Below are 23717 nucleotides of genomic sequence, written 5' to 3'. Positions count from 1 at the left end.
CAACTCCACGTTTGATGATATTCACCTTTTGGGCTTTGGGAATTCATCACGTACCTTAAGATCAGTATTTCCCATCCAGATTTTGACAAATAAGAACCACCTATTTTTCATAATGTATTAATATGAAGTCAGTTTCTTATTATATTCTACTTTGTATATGAGATTTTGTTCTGCTAGTTTTTAAGACCAGGTTACAAATACTTATTACTGAAAACAGAGGACACCAGCAGTAATAAAAATTTAACTTTGAAAGTGTTCCTAGTGCTTTAAAAAAATGCCCCTTACATTCTGAAAAAAAAGTACCAAACTGCAATTAAAATACCTTTCTGTTATCCACCAGTTTGCAGAAGGAATTTGTATTTCAACAATCTATTTTTGTAACATAGTTAGAGAACTTTCCTAAAACTTCTTACTTAAAAAAGACAAAACAACCAAATGAAAAACCCCAAAGAATAACAACCACACCAAACCAACACCCTCCTCCTGCTTCTCTTCCCTTCCCCACCAAATAAAACAACTGTTTTTATAAAAAGTGTTTTCTGGAATCTGCAGTGAAACCTACACATTTTTTCCCCCCTGCCCCCAAGACTATTCAGATCCTATGCATAAATAACAAACTCTACCAGTTTTGTATGTGGGCCATGTTTGAGAACTCTCTCGCAAGCAAGTATAGGTTATGACAGCTCACATATAGAAATAAGACCATGGTATAGCAAATATCTTCTGTCCAGAAGGTACTGGGATCATGAGGTACCTGACTAGAGACTTGCCAAAATAAAGGACTGTTTAGCCTGTCTGAAAAATCCCCGTAGAAATTACTGACCAGAATTTTTTCATCTCTTTTTTTTCCTAAAATCCTACAGTACTAGAATCAAGTAATTATAATTTGTTTTCTATATAAGAATTGAGCCTATATGATAAGTTAACTGTAATCTTATCTATTAAGTTCTTTAAGTGTAATCTTCTGTCCTAGAATGAGAGAAGTATGCATCAGGCCAATCTTAAATAATTAATTTGAACCTTCTTCCCTGCTGTTCTACACACTAATTTAAAAATCTGCCTTCTCAGCAGACACAGACACTAAAGTAACCACTTAGCAGGACTCACAGTATATAAATTTGATCAAATTTCACTGTAAGTTAAAGGGTATATTGGGACAGAAATATTAAAGACTCTGTGCTTCTCTTTGTTGCTGATCACTACATGTTTTATAGTATTCCATCTGAACAGCTTGCTACAGACTCCAGATCAGATATTGCACCAAAACTTCATTTAATGGTTTTCCTTTTCCATTTTCTAAGTAGCTGGGTACCTGAACTGTGGCTGAAACAAACTGCAGCCACTGAGCCATCCTAGATCAATGCTGCCATGTCATGCTCAGGAAACCATTCCTGAGAGAACAGTCCTGCAATATTTCTATTATGTAGCATCTCCCCTGTAGCTTCTAATTAACCTTAAATGCCAGATGCATGCTGTAAGGACCTTTGCAGAGAACAAGCAATGTTGGCATTAAAAATATTAATCCAACCTAATAACACCAAACTGTTCCAGTGAAAACTTAATTTCTTCCTACATGTTCCCTAGCAGTGCCTGGCTCTTCGCTCTCGGTATTGTATTGATATGAGATTTCCACCTGTTTTCTGAATTATCCTGGAGTCCTGTTAAACAACTAACACTGTCCCATTTCTAGATTTCTGACTCGATTCTTCACATCTTTCTGTTTGAATATTGTTAAGACACTCTGGGTTCTCTAAACATTTATTCTTCTAATCCAATTTTTAGGAAAAACAAATTTAAACTTAGATGTTAGAAATATGTAGAATTGTCTTTCAGAGACTGTAGAATTATACTTTTGTATTGTAGTAGACAAGGTGCACAACCATAAGCAAAAGCAGCTTAAAATACATTTTCTACTACAAGACAAATCACCTTAGTGCCTCTTAATCTCCTGAGCCTCAGAATCTCATGAATATTTCAAAATAATACCTAAATTCACACAGTCTCTAATTTTATGGACTATATTCTTATACATAGCACTTTGCAGTAAAAACCACCCTTAATGTGTGTAGAAATTAATACATAGCAAAAAAAAAATTATCCAAAACCAGAAAAAGTGTATTTTAAGCATTCAGTTACAGGCTGAAAAATTAAGAAGTAGACCTAAAAATTGATACAAATTTTTGGACACTCGGAGTAACTGAAGAATATTTATTTACTCAGCATTAATGGGAAGAGGCAAATAAAGTTCTTTTCCTTAAGCCAAGGGAAATAAGGATAACAAAGGTACAAAAGGTGTGAAAAGCAAGGCATGTAACTCTGAAGCGATTCAAATGAACGGATAAATTAATGGAAATTTGTTTCCAGAATGTGTAAAAGTAAGTTGCTGTGCATCTGTGCATGATTGAGTTCAGAAAACTAAGAGTTTGAAAAACAGAGGATGGAATGGGAATCAATCAGACAGAAAACTTAGGGAGAATAATTTCAGAGGAAACAAGTTCAGACAAGTTTACCTAGCAAATACAACAGTCAACTCCAGAATGTTAAAAAATTAAAATGCCATCCTTAAGACTTTTTCCCAGGCTACAAATTAGTTCAGGATGATTAGGCTGAGGTTTTACATTGCTGTCAAAGGAGTCAAAAATTATTTTTCAAGATGTAAAAAGCCTCTCAACTGGCACTCCTGTGGTACTTTAAGCCAATTTAGCTAGTGGTGGTCACAGTCCTACTCTTTCCTCACTGCTGCTCTCCTGTATCTACCACTGCATCCAGGACTGAATCATGCCAACCTGCTCATCTGGCAACACTTTATTTTTTTTTTTTTAAACCTGTATATTTTTCTGCCAGATTACAAAACTCAAAGAGCTCGCTGCAGATTCACCAGTGAGGGAGGAGAGACTGACAGGATCTGACACTTCAGTGTGCCAACTGTCTCAGTTCCATGTGGAATCAGGAGTCTTAGTCTTGCTAATTCTGAAGCCCAGCAGTTTAATCTTCTTTTCTAACTGGAAACCACCACCTGACAATGAAATTTTGGGGTTTTTTCATATTAAAATATTCCATTTAGTTTTTCTTATTCTGCATTCTCTTACAATTCTTTTTTTAATGTTTTTTTTGCCTGTTTCTTTACTTACAATCATTCTCCTTTCTTTCTTTTTCTCTCTTGGTACCAACCTCCAGTGGAGAAATACTCTTACAGCTTCTCTTAACCAACTGTACTCATCACACTCCTCTAGGTTACCTTCAACTGTAAGAAGTGAATTCCTCCATTTATAGATTTGCTCATCAGGAGCAATAGCTACAGTCTTAACTATTTACCACTATTCTAAGTACACACATTAATATTTTGCAGAGATCTTTGAAACCCTTTGGTACTTGCACTACATGTTCTAAAAGCACTGAAAAAACCCAATTTCAAACCTCTAAAAACATCATCATCCTAAATTTGCAATTCTTATACCTCATACCAGCAACCTGAAATCAGTAGCAGTTAAATAGTGCATCCAGAACTTATAAAGCTCCATGTTAAGAAACTGAAAATAATGCTTGGTTTGATAGTGTGACTACTCTAAAAAAATTCCTTATTGATATTTTTTTTTCCTTTTTGTGCATTACAATCTTCTACAGAACTACCCCAAGTGAGAGATGCAGATTTTCTTTAGCCAAGAATTGTATGACTTAGATTATGTATTTTGTTTTCATGTATCTGCATACAATGTTAAATTTACCATAACAGTATATAAACACTTCTGACCTGGAGTTCAGATACCTGCAATACACATGCAAACAACCTGCTCTCAAAAGTTTTACAATTTAGTAAGTGAAAAAATTAGAGAAGAAAACAGATTGTTGGAATCTAAAGATCAAAGGCAAAAGTAACAATGCTCCAGCAGAAGCAGAATTAAATGGAGCCTGGATAAAAATACTTGCAAGAGAGGTTATTAGAAAAGAGGGAGTGCCCAGAGAAGAAACAGCTGCTATCCCTACTGGTCTAGCAGCATGCACATTTCTTTGATTCTCTGGATTCCTGGACCAGCAGGAGCCAAGAACCCTCAAAATATAACAAATTAAGCAAGAGAACAAGCACTCTGCATAGCTTCCCACTTCTTCCTCATTATGGTATTCCCACCTTTTCTCTGTGCATATCCCTGAAACTTCCTCTATGCTCTCTGCTGGGTGAGACATTCAAGAAGGTGATTTACCTCTCCCAAAACCCCCAGAATATCTGTGAGTTACTTTTCTAGCACTTAGAAAATAAAATCAGCTCACAGAAAATCTGGTAGGTGGTATTTTATTATATCCACCACAAATTAATCAGCCTGTGGCTTCATTCGGGAGTGAAGCAGAAAGGGGACTTTTGCTTTCAATACGGAACAACAGGCTTATCACAACTCATGAGAACATACTTAAACTGGAATCAGATTCAGATCTAAGCAGGCCCATCTCAATTTTACCTGAAACCAGACTTTTTTTCTGTATGCCATACTTTTGGATGGTAAAAGGATAAGGTTTCTCTGACACTGCTCATGAGGTAATGGACAGAATATCCCTCAGATGAAATAACTGTCTTTTATCAGGTAACTTGCCTGCTAGATGTTTTCATGTACTCTGGAGAAGGATGTTTCTGATGTGACCAAGCAATATGTTTTAGATTATGAAAATCCTGCATTAAAAAAATAATTAAGTGAAATACTAGGCAACAATTCCCACCTTCCTCTTTCACAGGTACTGCAAAACTAAATTCATACTGTGTAGCCCAGATTCAGTTACCAGTATTTTTTAAATATCCCTATCTCAACATCTGACCTTGCCAAAAAATCCCACCAGTTTAAGCTTTTCCTGCACTCCTATTGCCACTTATTTTCACCTCAGTTTTGCAAGTCAAGCAGACAGAAGAGAAAGAACACACAAGATGTGATACAATATAGGTCCCAATCAAGCCCCACAACCTGTGGAGCTAAAATTCTGAAAAGCAGAAAAAAATCCCAGAGTGTGAAATCTGAAACCTGTAATACCAATAAATAGCTTTTTATTTTTTCAGATTTTTTTACTGCCTGATTTCTGTAAATAGCATCAATTTGCACAGGTGCTGTAAGGTATTGGAACTAAGGACCTAAGTGATGAACTCAGTTCAAACCAGCATCCCAGTAAGTCCTCAGTAGCATTGCCTTTTCTACATATTTTTTAATGTTGATAATGTCCTCTAATCATTTAGCAGCCCTCTTATAATAAGTGTAGAAGTTTTCCTAGTTTCAATTTCTCGACACTTAGATAATATTAACACACTTAGATAATATTTTTATTTTAAATATTTATTTATAAATATTTTATTATAAAATTTTGCCTTCTAGTAACTCACTAACTCCTAATTCAATAAACTCATAACTCAATGAATAAGAAAGCATAGGGGTGAGGATCAAGTTAGATGGAATCAATTCCCTGACAACACTTCTCAAAGTAACTTTAAATGAACAGTTAAAATTTTGAGTATTAGTAAGAATAAATGCTTCTCTTGTTGTCTTCTAATTTCTTTGGAGATATTTCTAAAGTTTCACAGAAACACTACCCTGAGGCCACCAAACAGCTTCAGCTGCATCATTAGTAACTGTTCAGGAATCTGTTAGAAATGAGCAGCTGTTCAACCACTGAATCACCAGCACAAATTTACTATTTTCCTTTGGTAATTTACAGGATTCCTGCTAGTGATGTAAGATTATATCAAGGAGTTCTAACTATATTTTTATGGCTTTAAGCTAAAGTTAAAATTACTGCCATTATGGCAGTACTGCTCTCTTTTTAATTAGTTCCACCTCCATATCCTAATACTTATGATGAGGAAAGATTCTAGATACGTACTAGAAAGGCTCACAAGGCAACATTTAAGCCTTAAGCTATATAACCGACATAAACTATTTTGGGGGGAAATACTGCATACTGTTTCAAGTATGACACGTCGTTGAATATACACTTTTAAAGCTAGCATCAAAGTATTCAAGCACGCGTAATCTTTCCTATTTCTTTAAGTTACCCGATCAAAGTGGCTGGGAGAACACTAACACATGCTTCCAACGCCGGCCATCAGTTCTTCCACAGCCTACTACAGCTGACTTCTTGAGCACAACTGAAGGTTAAACAAGCATAAGTGATGTTCATCACTTGAGGCACTTGTGAAAGCACCAAGTCCATCTTCTCACATTTCAATAGCATCGGTGCTGACAAAGAAGTCAGCAGGTCAAAGCCCAACTCCCTTTAGAGAGAAGGCAGGCAGGCCTGAGCTGGGAAAACATTTACATGTGACCCGAGGGAAAAAAACAGTTTTAAGGGCCACAGGACCTTATTTGTTTTCAAAAAAAAAACCTCAATGCCCTCCCTCACCTTTCAGAAGCAGATCTGACAAGTGTTGTAATAAATATTATATGCACAGAGGAGAGTTGAAATCAATAGCAGGTTAATGTTTATTGAAACAATACAGCGAACCATTTTTAATAGCATTACTTGAAAACAGATCTAATCTAGCAAAGGAAATTCAATTTATGTTTAGAGCAATCAGATGTTGCTTTTTACTCCGGGGATTTGTTGCAAACTATGTCTCTCAAAATGTGCTTACTGTACTGTATTTAGCAGAAACAGTTTAGCCTTAATAAGCTGATAGTCTGCAAGGGAGCATGGATCAACTTATTCTCATTAAGAATGTAAGCAGCTTTCTAACAGCCTTCTTTGCTGTTCAGCCCATGCCAGAGAAAGCAGGGATCTCTCCTCTAAACCCCGTAATTTATGAGTTTATTCAAACTCGCCAAATTGCTTAAAGTAAACGCCTCTTATATTTGAAAATTCCCATGGCAACTCATTTAGTTTGGCAGGAAGGCAGACCCAAATTCAATCCTTTTATCCTCCTGCTAAACCATTACAATGGCAATTCTGCTCTGACACTCTGAAGAGACTGCTAATTACCGCACTCGGGTCCCCAGACAGATTCCCCATTCAGGTTAAAATGGCAGTGCACGGCAGAGAACAGCGGCAACACCTTCGTGCACAGGAAGGGATGTACTCTCACATTACCAGAGGCTCCAAGGCTGCAAAGACAAAGCATCTCCTATCCACTAAGTCATGCAGAACAAACACTGAGGGAGGCAAAATGCCAGCGGAATGACAGCGAAGGAGACGACCGAACCACTAACTTCAGTGTGTTGACTACTGAAGATACCTAGTCACCTCTCGAATGAATTAATTAATCTTCTTATTGCGCTTATATACCGCATGTAATAGTCTAAATTACAGATCAAGGAACTACATAAAATGCTACTGAGTATTGTGTCATTATATTATATTGTGCAAGAGCCCACTGCCTGCCCATCATGAGAATGCCTCAATTTTTAAAAAGCTACCCAGGCCCTTTTAGAGCATTATTTGAGAAGGGGACATTCGGATTTTGTAGTAAAGCTTCCCCGCCCCCCCCACCCCCGGTCATTTTTAACTGAGAAAACGTGAAGGAAATTAATGACTGCACCCTTGCTCTTTTGCCCTAGCTGTTCCCTCTGTCATTGAAATGTAAACTGCAGCTCAGTGCTGAAGAGAATAAAAATTTTGCTGTCTCTGGACTAACTCCTAGTGAATTGGGAAAGCCTAAACCCTGTCTTGACCCATTCTTCTACAGCAAATGAAGATGGTGGTCTGTCCTCCCCGAAAGTTAATTTTAGCCTGTTTTGGTCATACCACCACTTTTTTTTGGAGCAAGAACACCCATTGTAACATTACAACATCTTTTCTCCCTTTCTCCACACGAAAACTTACCAAAACTAGTAAAACACTAAATGTGCAAAAGACACATTCTTAGAAAGTTACTTTAAAGGGAAGTAAGTCAACTCTTAAAATGTTAGAGATCAAGTAATGCATTTAATTTCAAAACACATCATCTGATATCTTTTTAGTCTAAAGTGAATTCAAGGTAACATCTCATACTTGTTTTTTCAAAGTATGACTTTAAATTGTGCATTAGATAGATTCTTAACATTTGAGAAAGTTAAGCTTTCACTTAAAAAATTAGATGAGATATTCTAAACCAACTGCATATTTAAGAACAGATTTAGTTCTAAAATCCAATATGCAATGGCAAACAAGAAATCCGAAGACAATTTTATCATGAAACATTTCTAATGAAATGTAGTCATACTGTTAATAACATCATTAACGTGTAGGCTGACTCATCTAACAAAGCAGTTAGATCCATCTGGCCCAATTAGTGAAGCAGTCTACAACTTCTACCAACACAAAAGTCAAAAAAAAAACCAACCTAAAAAAACCCAAACAAAAAGCCCCACTGCAAAACAACATCCAAACAACCAACACCACCAGCACCAAAAAAAAACCCAAAAACCAAAAACAAACAAAACAAAACAAAAAAAACCCACACCCAAACAACCCAAAAAAACCCCCACCCTCAAACAAAACAATCCAAAAATCCCCTTTATAAGGTTTATAAGGATGCTGGTGAAGTCAGGACCAAACAACAGGTACAAACAATCTAACAATGTACTTTAATCTGAGATGTCAGGAGCATTTGAGCTAAAACCATACTGATGCATTAATTATGCCTACCCATATATTATACTTGCCAATTCTATTAATTTTTTTAATTAAGTGCCTATTGGTGTTCTAGATGAGCTCTTCATATGCCTGTAGAACATTCAAGGCATACCTACACTGCAGCATCTTACACTGCACATACAGTGCAAATATATTAGTGTATTACATGTTCATCACCACCAACACACATTAAATGAAGTATGGTCCCAAATACTCCATACAAATTCTACAGAAAAATCAGTGCCACTCCTATCCTACCCCGAATTTCATCATCAAATTTCAACTACAGAAATATCACTCATCTTCACTTAAATAAGAATTAGTGCCTGGTGCTATTATTAATACTTAAATAAGGATAAAATACAATTTTTGTTTTGGGGTTTCTGCTAATTTTTTCAGGTTTAAGACCATACTATACACTTGTACTTGGCAGTTTACAAATAGAAATAAGCTCCTTGGCCTTACTATGATGGTAAAAACATAGACTACCACCCACACTTTTTTCCTTGCTTTGCCATTTGAAAACAGTTCATCAGCCCAGCTGGAGAGCGTCTGAAATCTCTGTATGGCTTCACATTTTGGACTGCAGAAAGTTCGCTCTTTTGCTTTTTTACTACCCCATGAGCCACTAGAAAACAACAAAAAAATTGTTTTTTCTTTGGTTTTGATTATGAAATTATTCAGTAAAAAGGTTCAAGTCACCCTTATTATCAACTGTACGCCCAGTTTTAAGCCTGTTGGAATCTCTTATTACAACCATCTCAGACACAACATACTTTCAGTCTTACTGGGAAGAGGAAGGGGTGTCTCAAAAAGTAAGAAAACCCAACTAGTTTACCTCAAGATAACCTGTAAATAGCACAGCAGAAGGTTTTGTGCCAAGTCAGCACATAAAACAGTTGAGTGAGGTCTGTATGTTAACTACAGAGGCCTAAGTGACAGACTGGTTTGTGTGGGATTTTATGAATTCTTTTGCCAAAACATCTTTTGGATGAGGCTGCAGGACTCAGCAAGGATTCAGAAATACCAGTTACTACATTTTGCTGAAAGCAATGTATTTTAAACCAGGCAACACAGAACAAACATTCTGGAAGGTGGTGGAGAGTTTACAGAAGCAGTTTTGGAGGTAGCTTCCTATACTTCTGAAAGCAGGTGTGGATAGATTAATGAAGCAGAGAACTGCTCCAGATTAAGGTCATCACTACTGAGATAAGAAGCAATTTCACTTGCAGCAGATCCTTCAGAATTTCAAGAGTCTCTCCAAGCAGGATGACACTCTGGGTTTAATATGTTTTTCTCCCTTTTTCAGAACTCAAAAAAAAGGACAGGAGAACCCTGCTCTGACTAGCACCCCTAAGATGCTGCACTTCGGGTATCGAGAGAAGAGCTTTGCACTGTTCCAAGTACTTCTCATAAGAAGCAGAACTGAGACTTAAATCATCATCAGATCTATTTATACTTCTGAATCAACAAACACTGACACAAGTGAAGGCACAGACACATGTAAAAACCTCCCTTTTCCAAGAAACTACGTGGAAAAACTTTTAAACCCCGCTTTTTAGATGTTGCCTCTTTTTGTCTCTCTTAAATCTGGGTTATGTGGCAGATAGGACAGATACTGTTCTCTGCCATAAATGCAACACATCCACATGCTTTTGAGAAAAAGAAACTTTAATCACCAGAAACACAAAAATAATCCTGATAAAGTTAAGGGAGTATAGCCACAAGGCTGAGGTCAAATCCAGAAAAAGAACTGGTCTGATTCATCAGACATCTAAAGGATGCCACAACAGTAAACCGAGAAGGTAACTGTACAGAGAAGCACTGAAAAGAAAATTTAAAAAAAAAACAAAAAAAACCTAACTTTTTTCCCCCAAATATCCACACTAAACCCTTATTTCTATGCTTTTAACTGCAATATTTACTTGTTTGGATTGGTAACTGTAATATTTACTTTTCTAGACTGGTAACATATGCTATTAATACTAATCTTTTAGAACATTATGGACATGTTTAATTTCTATAAATACAAGTATCAAATTAATTTTTCCTGAAATTACTTTTTTTTTTTAATCATAAATAACAGGCTGATACTCTACAGAAAAAACTAAATTTTTCTACTCTTTACATAAGCTTGCCTAGAAATACAAGCTGTTTGGAGAAGCCAAAACATCACAAGTTTACTGTTCTTATGCCAGTTAAGGTTCCCTGCTAATGAATTGTTTTAATTAAACAGGATTCAACTTGGACATTTCTGTGAAAGAAATTAAAGTAAAAAGCAAAGCTTGTTAAAAAAAAAACCAAAACAACCGAAGTGATTGATATGAAAACACCAAAAGTTTTTTTTAATTGTTTTCCTTTTCTTCCTCATGATTCTACTACACACACTTCCATCAGAGAAAGAGTTTGCTGAATCTAGAAAGAGAAGCCATGCCTTACATTACAGGCGCTTTACATTAACTAATATGGAATCATAAATCTAGTTTCCTAAGTTCTCCTGAACCTAAGTATTCATCTGAAAGCCTATGTGTGACTGACATTTGAGAGCATTGACTAAACTGAAATAAATAAAACCAACCCCTCAAGTAAGTTGGGGATTATGTCCCAACTACATCATCATGTAAGTTGTCTTAGCAAAGATTTCTAAAGTTTCCAAGCCAATTTGAGACTTTTAGTAAAAATCAATTCAAACATAAACCACTGATTCACAGAACTGTGCATCTTTCAAGTTCTTAGAAGTAACCCAGAGCAAGATTCTTAGAAGAGTCTGTACAATTCAGATGTATGAAATCCTATTAATTTTAATGAGATCTTGTTACTGAAGCCACATAGGATCTTTCAAAAAAATCCTATAGCCAGTAGTGAGAGAAAGTATTATTTATAAACTATTAACTGTGTATGTTGAAACTGCTACGAACAGATTACTTTTAAACACTGTAAAATGTATCAAATATAAAGCATAACATAGTAAGAATAAATTGTGGTATTTGTCAGCTTTAGTGTCTTACATGCTTCACTATATTTTCCAAGCACTGCAGAATGATTTACATGGAAACAGGGATGACATCTTCTCATATGACACTGGTAGAGTTCCTTTAAGGCTGTCCAGCTGAGCAGGACTCCTATTTGATTCTGCACAACTGCTAATCTTCCCATTTACTTTGTAAGGAAGACAAAACATATAATTTAATGCCCAATTTACCTGTAGCACAAAGGCAACATACCTGAAGATACAAATATATATATATATATAAATGTTAAAAACTGCCACCATAAAAATATTTTGGCAATACACAGGATTTAGGCTTATGCAACACACACAAAAAATTATTTTTAATTAATTCTAAACTGAAATCAATGAAACCACTTACTAGCACAATTTTTTGGAACACTAAGAACCTTCAGACTCTCCCCTGCAACCTCCAGTCCTACATAATAGGATAATAAAAACTTTGCTCATCCTTCTGTCTCCAAGAATCACCTGTAAAACTACAGATTGCTACAAAAGAAAGTGTATTCCAGGAATGACCTCTCACATATTTATTAAGTGAACACTTACCTCTCAGCGTATTTAAAAAAAAAGTAAGGTGCTCTCAATCACATTTTACAGCTGAAAAAGTTAAGTTTATTTAAAGTATTCTTGCTATCAAAGGAAGAAACAAGTGTTTCTATGATCTGATGTAGTTTAAAAGCCTGATATTTTTCTGTTTATCTTTCTTGAACCTGATTGACCTTTGGATCTTTAAAAGTAAGATTTCCCTGAAGCTGTCCTGGCAGCTCACTGAGTAATAAAGTATCTCTGAAGAGTTCTCTGCCATCCACAAGGTGAGGAACTGTTATTGCAAGGATCACTAAGGGAGTACCCCTCCACAGCCCAACCACCCTCATTGGAAATGAACCAATAATTTCAGAAATGATTACAGAAAGGCAAATACAGGCTTTGCTCTTGCAGGCATTAAGAACAAACAGCATTCTTCCCAACACTGTATCAATAGTCTATCTGTTCCAAATGCCAGGATACCATTAACTGGCAAATCAGATTAGCACAAGTATTACCATATATACCACAGTAGGTTTAAGCAAGGAGAAATCCAAACACACCTCTTAGCTCCCCTGGTCTTTCAGAACTTATCTTCCAAGATAAAACAAGTGATTATACTCCTGCAAACAGCTTTTCTGCACAATACGTGAAGATTTTATTATTCAAAACACCTGATATCTGTTGACTGTAATGATTTTGGCTGTTAATTCTAACAATCTAAGTAAGCCAACTATTTTAAAACTTTGAAACTTTTCATTAAGACCCTTGAAGCTACAGGCCTGCTCATTAAAAACTCAAACCTCAGACTAACAGACAGAAAAATAAGGCCACCAAACATAGCCAAAAGGCTGACCAAGGAAATGGAATTATCCCCTTCCTTCACTACAGCACTCAAGTACCCGTGTGTACACCTGACAAATCCCAAACTCCACCTATTCTAGTTCCATTACACCTGCTGTATCATTTGCTTGCTTTAGCAAACTGTATCAATACAGTTAGTACAGCCACCAAGAAAGTCAGGTAGCCTAAGTTAAAGTTCTGTTTTCAAACTAGGACACAAGCTAGAGAATGAAGGAATCATAAAGGTTCTAAGATGAGGGCATAGCAATGCATGCAATTACATGACTGAAAATTTTGTCTTCATGAAATCTGCTTCAAATGATTCTAAGACAGCTAACTCGAAGTTGTTTTGGGGCTTTGGTTTTTTTAGTCTCATGAAAAAGGATTTGTAGTGTAATGTAGGATTTTGGAGGCTGTAGCAAAGTATATATCAAAGGCTGGAATTATTTATTTATAAATAAAGCAGCTGAAATTCTAAGTATCTACAGCTGTGTTTGGCCAAATAAAAAAAATTCACATCTTCCAATCCATTTATAAAAAGCTGCAATATCAAAGAACTGGATATAATGCTAGAGACTTCTGACTTCATTAGATTTGCTGGTGTTGAAATTTCCTTCTATCCTGTATTTCCAAGTGATTTGGAACATAAAACACGTTTCACTTTACAATGGAAGTTGAAACTGATGAACATAATTTACTACATACATAGATGTTGTGAAAACATTAAAAATTAGCTAACAGTGCTAACACTGAAAATGTAGAAGGCAGTGCTGTTTTTATTAAGCTATCCCTATGAATAAAGTAAGTCTGAAAATAAGGCAAAGCTTTTAAAATACTTATTGAAATATGGAAGAATTATAAAAACCTATACCATTTCCAACAACACATGAGAAATATAACATACTATTTGATGGAATCTTAAATGTTTTTCCTTATTAACTGTTTTCCAAGCAATACAACTTTCCAGTAAGATCTCATCTAATCACTTTCCAGGATGTTTTACCACTCTCCAATTTAATATAAAGTATGTTACAAATAGCCTAGTCCAAAATCATATAAGCTATTTAACATGATCAGCTCCAATCTCTTATTTAACATGATCATGCCCACCTATGTTTATCCTGCTAACAGTATCCATAACATTCCTGTATTAAAGTCTTAGCCTATAAACAATTTATGAAAGAAAAAGAAACCAAATTATTCCTCCACTGAAAGCCCAGGTATTTCTGTACTGTGTTAAAATAGAAGCACTTAAGTTTTCTATTGAACAGTAGGTGAAAAACCCTTGGCACTTTTCCACAGGTTAGAATTTTCTGTCTGATGTCAAAATAGCACAATGTAGAACAACAAGATGGCTGTAAATCATCAGTCAGTGTTAAACTACAGATGTCTGTATGACAAACTTTACTTTTGTATAATTAGAAATCTAGATTTCAAAACTAACATTGGCAATAAAGAATGCTTCAACTGCCTGGAAAAGGGAAATGTTTACTAGTTACTTTACTATTGTTTCACACAAAAAAATCTTTGAAATTGCCAAGATCCTTCTAGAAACCATTCCAAGTCGACTCATACATCAAGTGATCTGAGCTCACCTCCTTAATATAATGTGGTTAGTGTTAAGCATTAAAATGTGTTAAAAGTGCAGGGTAACAAATTCCTACTCTTTATACTACATCTCCCTAGGAATCACAATTCTACAATTACCATTTTTCTGTCACTCAAGTATAAAGCTGAGATTTCAAAAAAGAAAATCAACCAACCAAAACCCAAATGTAACTAGAAATGAAGGATAAGATAAATAACACATGGGTAATTCATTGCAGTTTTGTCATCATCTTCATTAACATGGTCAGACAAGAAGAACTGTAGCTTAATCATCTGCTTTTTGAATAAGTGGAGAAATGCTTTAACAAGATTTCACATAAAGATCCCAACTTACATGTTCTCTTCCAGGACCATCAACAGAAAAAAAACCAAAAGTATGGAAGATGAAATAGAAAGAAGAACAAACGACTAGAGGAAGCACTGGGAAGATAGCCAAGACTAAAGAAGCAAATTATAAAAATGAGATGAAAACTTAAAAAATTACACGTACCACAAAACAAAAAAACAAAAAAAAACCCCAAAAAATGGTATAGATCTATACATTTTTTCTCCCACAAGTATGTCTACCAAAAAACCAAACAGATTAGGCACATTTCTGGAAGAGAGACAAAACCCATGCAGAACCTAATCAGAGCTCCTAATCAATGCGTAATCCTGTTTTGGAAGGGCACGTCCCTACTGAGTTTCAGGCAACAGAGTGTCTTTGCTTCTCTTGGAGAAGAGACTATTTTCTAAATTTCCCAAGTTCTTTTCCAAAAACTAGATCTCCTTTCTCAAGTTATACATTTGTAACACCTTAAATAAACAAATATAGAGGATGGTGGAGAAGAAGAAAAAGGGGAAAAGAGAGGGTATTCAATGGCAACTGTAATTAGGCACAACTAATTTCCTTGGGTTCTAGAAGCCAGCAAAGATGTCCAGAAAATTCAGAGTAAACACCTGGATTAAGGTGCTTAGAAATAACTGCTAGAGAAACTTCTTTTCCCCATCAATATATGAAATTGAATAACAATAAGAAAAACCTAGATGAAATAAGAATCCCCACTAACTGCTAACTAAGTTGTAAGCTAATAAAACTAGACATATTTATATAGTTATATTTGATCTTGACTATACATCCGAATTTGTAAAACAATCAACTGAAATATGTGAAGGCAAAGCTCATCATAAATTTGTACTTGCCATTTAATTATTTGTCAACTTTCTGAAAATGGAAGCTGAAAACATATTTATAACCGTAATATAAATAGCACATTTTGTATCTCTTCAACATTTTCGTCACGGAATCACAGAATTATCTGGATTGGAAGGGACCTCAGGAGACCATCGAATCCTCACCCAGAGTAGGTTCCAGGTGGGTTTTAGATACCTCCAGAGAAGGAGACTCTACAACCTCTCTGGCCAGCCTGTTCCAGTGCTCTATCACTGAACAATATTCTGATGAACAATTCTAATTTTCTCCTTTGTACTAAGATGATCGCTTCAGGAGAGCTGACAAATGTAACAAAATTTAAACTAGATTTACCTCAATCTAGCTAAAAATCATCAAGACATACTGTAGTAAGTATGGTCTCTAATAAACATCTGCATTCAACAGATATTATTTTGGTGGTAATGAACCACTGGTCTAGAGTTTCCACCACAGGACACAATGATAGAGAGAGTTACTTCTCACTTGCAGCTGGCCCAAAATAATTTTGTTAATACTAATGTAAACACAAAAATTTAACACTGCAGTCACGTATCAAGTGCAATATGCAAACGTTTCCTTTGTGAACTGGTGTAAGAAATTCTTGCTCTCATTTTTAAAACTTAGACTTGCATGACAGTAAGTATTTTCGGGGAAGTCAGACTGTTAAAATTAATAACAGAATTTACTTAAGGACTGCTCAACAAAACCCTCACAATTCTTTACTCAATTTGTGAATAAAACTGAAATTACCAGTATTAGACATACTAGACAGTGGAACACAAAGATGAACACTTACAGTCCTCCTTTGTTTTTCACTGTCCTAATCAGAAATTCACTGTAGCAGGGTATTTTACTCTCATGCTATTTGCACGTGAACATATTCACTTGCAGTTCTACAGAAATGTATGTTTATTTAAGGGTGGTCTGCTGCAGTACCGTTTTTCCCTGTCTGCCTGTTCTCATGCCATCAATTCTGTCAGGCCTAAACCTGACCAGGCCTGACTCCTCAACAAATCATTCCATGAGGTTCAGCTCTCCACCAAATGGACTCGCCCGATGAATGCCAGGGCTTTCCAATGCAAAACAGGAAGCAGGAACAGCAAATCATGAAGGAATGGCAGGACTGCAGCAGCCCTCAGTCCATACAGCCATGGAAACATTAAGCCCGCTTCACACTACTAAAAATAACGCACTGTCACCTCTCCCCCACATCAAAAAGTTTACCACACGTTATCCAGCAGTCACTGCCAAGGCGTTTGGCTGTCTCGCTGCCCTTCGTACAGAGCTTCCTGTCTGATCACCCGCCCTGAGAGACTTGTATCGGAACTGACAAATCAGACAAAACGTAGGAATTTCCTAAAATGCTCTTAAGGACAGCAGTATCCTTTTCCTGCTACTGTATCACTTACTAATTTCATGACTTGAACTGAGTAAGCAGCAAACAATGGATTGCACAGCATGACCAACAGTTCAACGGGGAAACTATACAAGACAGCACTATATTCTCACTTGTGAAAGCAAAAATGTAAAATCAACACACCATGCAGGAATGAATTAGAAAGAGCTATTCAAGGAAGTCTAACTTGCATGCAGAATTTATTGTGACTTTTTAGATAGCTAATAAAAAAAATGAAATCTTCTGTTAATATCTTCTAAATGTCAAGCTTTTGCTAGTCTTAATTACAGAGCAACAAATTATGTACAGTTATTATAGCATTACTATAATAACTACATTCTTTTTCTTAACTAAAGCACGTTTAAACAGTCTTAAATTAATTTTTTCTCTCTGTATTCTGAGATGGAATTCACAGCACACCAAGTTCCCAGGGTAAAAATTAAGACATCCTTCAGTTTACTCTAAGTAGCTGAAAATAAACCATAAGGAAAATTTACAACCACGCTTATAAAGAAAGTATTAGAAATTCACTTTAATTAATAAACAAGCCCCACCTCATCACACATACTGAAAGCAGTCTTTTAGAAAGAAATGCTTTTAGCTTATTCAAGTGAAAAATAAACCACTCTACCAATACTATCACTCCTTCATAATATTCTCTCCGGTTATATAAAAGAAAAAGTGTTGTATGTAAGTGTGAGTAAAAACAGAAATACCATCAAAACAACTTCTCTAGTAACTGGGCCTTAACAGAAGGAGGACAATTAGTGAATGACTACATACCAAGCACCACTATAAAAAATGCTCCAATTTGTAAAAATTATGCCGTATACAGCACATTTACTTTCCCATACAGCTAAATTTGAAGATATTCAAAACTGAAAAGTCTAAAATCACTATTACAGGCAAGATCCAAATGTAGGAGCAAAATCAAAAAAGCTTCTACTGAAACGTTATCTCCTATCATGACAACTGTAAAATTCTGCATAATAGTGGCAAATTATATACAAAGTTTGTCACGGAGCATCCCTGAATAATTCTGTGTTGTAGCTGGTCTTCCAAGAAGATGGAACAGCAGCAACCAAGTAAAATTACAGCTGCCCCAACATTAGAAATCAATTAAAAAAACTGGAAAAAAAAATCACTGATTCCAGACCGATTTAGAATAGCTAAGTGGAAACCAGAAATACAATCTTTTCCTTGGAAAGGCAACATGGAATCTAAAGAAGAAAGCAGTAAAAATCATCTGTCTCTAATTTGAATTGTATCATGTGTGCCTCATCCTTTATAAAGGCAGCTAGTAAAGGTGAATTAGTAATTAAATGAGACTTGGTCATCTGTAAAATATAAGGAATATCTAGATAAACTCATTCAGGTAGAAACATTTATTTAACGCTTCTTAAAATACACAGAAGGCCAAACATTTCTGGCAGAGGAGTTCAGCCCTACAGCCCAGGAGCTCCAAGAACAACTTCAAACCTTTAATGATGCTCTGGTTTGGTGCTGTATTTCATTACTATGTATGCCCCCAACCAGGTTCTGATTTTTTTCTTCTATTCTGCAGTTATCAAACCAGAGCACCTTTTGCCTCTCCTTTGCAAGAGAACCACCCATCCTCACTTAACTCATGCAAATAACAAACAACTCTCAAAGCTCTCACAACAGAGACCAATGGTCTGGAGGATTCACTCCAGAAAGAGGCATAAGGAGAGGACAACTTGATGTGATCCCAAAAATCTGCAGACTGCTTTATTAATTCTGCTTTTTTTTGAGAAAAACATGAAGGAAGTAATACTGTATGATTTTGCAGGTGTAGATAAAAGACCAGTATCTCACAGAACTATGGGAAGAGGAAAAGAATTAATCCTATGGAACTTGAAGTACAGCCAAAAATTTCTAAAAATTGCTTCATACTAAAGAAATGTAAATTAAATACAAATGAATAATAATGAAAAAAAAAAAAGAAAAAAAAAAAAAAAGTTGGCCTTTCTCCTCAAGGAGAAAAAAAATGGCTTATTCAGCCAGTCTTCCTCAAGTTGTGCTTTTCATTTCTAAAGATAAACTACTTGACTGTATCACTATCTTGGTAAAATGCAAGAGCAAGTGAAAAGAGAAAATATTAATTCACATCCAGAATGGAGAAAAAAAAAAATCACTAATGATCCAGATTCAGAAATGTAAGAAACACACTTTAGTACTGAAATAGTCTCTGTTCACCCAAGTACATTCAAATAGAAATCCACTTTAAGAAATATGCCTATTTCTGCACTGATGCTAGAAAATGTAATTAGGATTTTTAACATCTTGAGTACAAAAATAACTGATCATTCCAAAACATTAGGAACTAATTTCCATCTCTGAACACTATAACACTTAACACATTTCTAAAATTTATTTCATAAACCCAAACCATTGTCACACTGTATGGCAAGAATGAAAATGAGTCTTCTCTCCTACACAGCCTCAAATTTTAATCAAGTTGGACAGTGACAGAACAGACATACATAATCTTTTTTTCCATTTTAATCCTTTGACATTTATCTGAAAAACATTAATAGCTGCAGGTATTCTACCACATGAAAGGGAATTTTATTTTTTCCATTCTTACATTTTAGCCTATCTTTGGCGTCTTCCAACATCCACAGTTTCACTCACATTGTTGTAATTCACTAGGATTTCCCTTCTTTCCTTATGCTTATCCTGATTATTTGAAGGTTTAGGACTTCCCTCATAGAGGTTTTCAATTCCTATCTTTTAATGCTAAACTGAATTTTTTCAGCTCTCAAACTGCCTGAAGCCACAATTTCATTTTTTTATACTAATTGAACAGATACAATAGGTAGTAAAACCCAAGTTCACCCATACACTAATCCATTAGTATGTACTACACATACTTGTTTCAGCAAGGCATAATTTTGAGAAATTACAGCCAACAGACCTTTAACTCTTGTGCAAGTAATATGTACCACCCAAATCTCTTATGCCTATGCATAATATATAAAGATGATAATGAAGTGAACTGACAAAGCGTATTTCAAGTTATTTTCTATTCAAACAATAGTTAGCCCTGTGTTGTTCCTTTTCATTAAAGGGGAAAAACAATTATTCCTACAATCAGGATTACAGCACTTCCCCAATTGATTAAAGCTACTACAGGAGGCAGAGTGCTTTCAAGACAAAGAGCTGGTTGTCACCTTCACAATGAAAGAACTACTTACGAATGTATTACACTCTTTTTGAGGCCCAGAACACACCCATCCAACAGCTCCACGAAACAAGCATAACACAAACATAACACGGAGTACACACATCAGTACTTCACACATACTGGGGGTTTTGTAACCTTTCATCCTGAAGTTGACCCTTCAGTCATACTGTTCAGCATTCAGGGGGAGGCAGAAGAATGAACAGACATCTGACAAAATTAATTCACAAGGAAGTTTGGTTTTTAAACTGTTTTGCTCTGTAGTAGGTTAAGAATGAACATAAGCATTTCAAAACTTTGCCTGTATAAAAATCCTGGCTATGAACTCAATCCTAATGTGCTCAAGGTCTCTTTAATAACCAAGTAAATTCTGCAGCTCTACTTTCTCTAGCTGTCTTCTGCTTTCAGAAATTGCCAATGCACAATGTCAAGAGGTCTAAATTAGTTTTCATACCTCTTGCTTAATATTCTACCATTTTTTGGAAATTCAGAATTTAAGACTTTCTCCCTATCTTTAGTAATTTCTAAAAATGTCTTCTGAATAAATCTGCTTATAGAGACAGCATGTGTCACCACAAGTTTCCTCACAGCCAGCATCTACTAGAATTCACTAAGTACCCAAAATTAGAAGGTCATTTTAATACCCCCTACTACTTACTTGCACAAGATAGTCTCAATTTTCCTTATAAGACTGAAAATTTTTCCACCACTGAGAAAGATCTAATTTATTCTTGTCATTTTACAGGGACACAAAAGTGGTGGCAAAGATGAGCACAAGATACAAGTTAATAGCATGGGATGCACTATACAGTCACACTGATTTGAGTGAGAATACATTGAAGATCTAAGAGAAGGGCTCTCAGAGGGTAATTCTGGTCTCTGAAAAAGGATTTAAGTCATCTAGCTGTGCAGAAGCCAGTTTATACTATCAGGAAATGAGAAATTATCATTTTCCAGTTTCACTAATTTTGTTTCTCCCCCATATACTGACAGCAAAGTTTTTTGATACTAAAGGGTTTTGTTCTTTTTGCAAAATGTTTAAGGTGATCATCTAAAAAAAAACATGTCTTCATTTCTTAAGTATCAGAATCATCTCACAGTGAAACAAAAAAGCCTGTTAATACTTCCCCAGCCTTAAAGGGAAGAATACTAATACTGAAGGAAAGAGAGAAAACTAGTGTTTGCAACAGTTCAGCATTACCTTTTGAAGGTGGTAACTATTTCCTGTATCTGTGTCTTGGACAAAAAATAGTCTCTTTAAAATACTATTCTCTTCCAAGGAATAATTCAGTCTCAGATGAAGCAGTTTAAAGATCACTAGAGTATTACAAAGTTGTATCTTTATTTTACGATGCCACTCTGCAGGCTTACTCTTACACCTGTAGTAAGTTAGCTGTATTTCAAAAGTACCTTCTGAAAACGGAAATCAAAGGGTTGCATATAAATACTTACTGCAGGTATCAGTAACTTTCTTACTTCTTCAACAGCCCTCTTCAGCTTTATTTCTGCTCTGTTTTGGGCATCCTCCACAGTGATAAGTACATGTAAATCTTCATTCAGGTGTTCCCAGTTGGCCTTGCCTCGATTCTGTTCTTCCTAAAAAAAATTAAAACATGGAAGCTATGAAGCACATTCTGTATAAAACAATCGCAACAGGAGACAAAATCAATTCTGTAAATAGCATGAATTTTATTTTCAGCAATGTTTCTTCATACTTTGGAGACTTTCTTATCATATGAACTCAGCCTTCAAAATATAATTTTTGGGGTTTTGTTTGTGTTTTGGAACCTCCTACTCTATATTATACTTTTTTAAAGATTACAGTACATATTTGTTTACAGCACATATGCTGTTTCTGAAGAGTACCTTCCCCAGCTGAATAAAGGAACAAAAATAAGAATACAAACACAGTATTACTTTCAGTACTATTTAGAGCCTTTCAAGAGTTAAACAGATAAGACATACTACTGGTTAAGCAACCAATCTTTTGAAGAAAAGTGAAACAGACACCAGACATAGAAACTCCATCTGAATCACTACAGAGAACAGGAAAGCAATTCTCCAGTGTTAAGAATCACTTTCAAATACTCATGAAGACAAGATTCAAAGAATCAAACACAACAAAAGGAAGAGAAGTTGCCATTTTCAAAGGAGAACTGCATGTAGTGGATGAAGAAAAGAGAGGAGGAGATGACAAGGCTTTAATACTCAAGTTACAGAAGGACAAGTGACAAGATGGTCACCATTACATAGCTACTCATCACATCCATGGTATTAGTAATCCCAAAGATAAAATAAACTTTTCAGAAAGGGAAAGCATGCTAAATAAAACATTTCAATTTTAAACGACAGAAAACAACAAAGTAACACATTCAATTATCCAGTCTTCCAAAAAAAAAAAAAAGATAATGAAACACAGCACAAAAGAAACTTCCCAATGCCTTTTTTATTAGACAGTGAATAAACCTAGCTAATTTTTTTTATGAAACCTCATTTAAATTTGACAATATTTTAAATATAACAAGTTAAAAAAACCAAACAGAGCCTCAAAAAAAAGTTTATTACAACTCTGAATTTATACAAAGGCCTACATAGACAAACCCTACTTATTTAAAACTTAAAAATCTGGGTATAATAGAAGAGCTTCCTATTTGTAAGATAAACCCTTGTGGCTTAAACACAATTCACACTAACTTCATTTTTATTTTTATTATTCCAAATGTATCTTTTCCCCCAGATTTCAAGAAAAATTTGTCTACGAAATAAGACACATTGAGGAAATGTTCTAAGATTTAATACCAACCAATGCTTGCAGTAGTGTTTTATTTTTAATTCAGATAAGTCTGAAATGCTTTGTGGAATAGACAAAGACAAAAACAAGGGGGAAAAAACTGAACCATAAGAGATGTATAAAATACGTATGTAAAAGAATCTGTGCTTTGAAACTACTTTTCACTTTGTATGTAATATCCACATATCCATTACTCCATACTATCAGATACTGGTGTGTTTTGCTGTTTTTAATGTTATCTTCCCCAACCTTTTTAACAAAGGGGGCTGTGAAAATAGGTCTGGCAATTTTAGAAGCTGGAAACAAAAGTGAAAAATAACTCTTGCGTATGATATAATACAGAATGTGACGCAAAGTACAGCCAAGTTATAACATGCTCTCTGTTGAAATATAATCCTTGAAAGAACTGTCTATGGCAAGGTATTTGCAACCTATTTATTCAATCATGATCAAAACTCCACTATGACTTTTTAAACTATTCCTTTCTTTTTTTTTTAATCCAAAGCACAAGTGAGCTGTTTTCTTTTAAGATGGTTACAAGTTACACTAATATGAGGTAACGTA

At 35.3% G+C, this 23717-nt stretch overlaps 1 protein-coding gene across 11 annotated transcripts in view; it reads right to left on the bottom strand.

The window, feature by feature from the left end:
- QKI (QKI, KH domain containing RNA binding) overlaps positions 1–23717 on the bottom strand; it is a 147758-nt gene that overhangs the window by 25710 nt on the left and 98331 nt on the right. For all 11 annotated transcript variants that reach the window (XR_001520275.3, XM_033512643.1, XM_033512645.1 and 8 more), the window contains exon 4: positions 21815–21958. Coding sequence is in view for 10 of the 11 variants with exons in the window: in XM_033512643.1 (XP_033368534.1) it covers positions 21815–21958 (144 nt within the window). In the remaining variant the exon portion in view is untranslated. The remainder of the gene's footprint in view (positions 1–21814; positions 21959–23717) is intronic.

This window comes from Parus major, chromosome 3, assembly GCF_001522545.3.
Source record: "Parus major isolate Abel chromosome 3, Parus_major1.1, whole genome shotgun sequence".
In the NCBI taxonomy this organism is placed as follows: Eukaryota; Metazoa; Chordata; class Aves; order Passeriformes; family Paridae; genus Parus; species Parus major.
The sequence above is the reverse complement of the archived record's forward strand: the minus strand, read 5'-3'. Positions and strand labels throughout refer to the sequence as shown.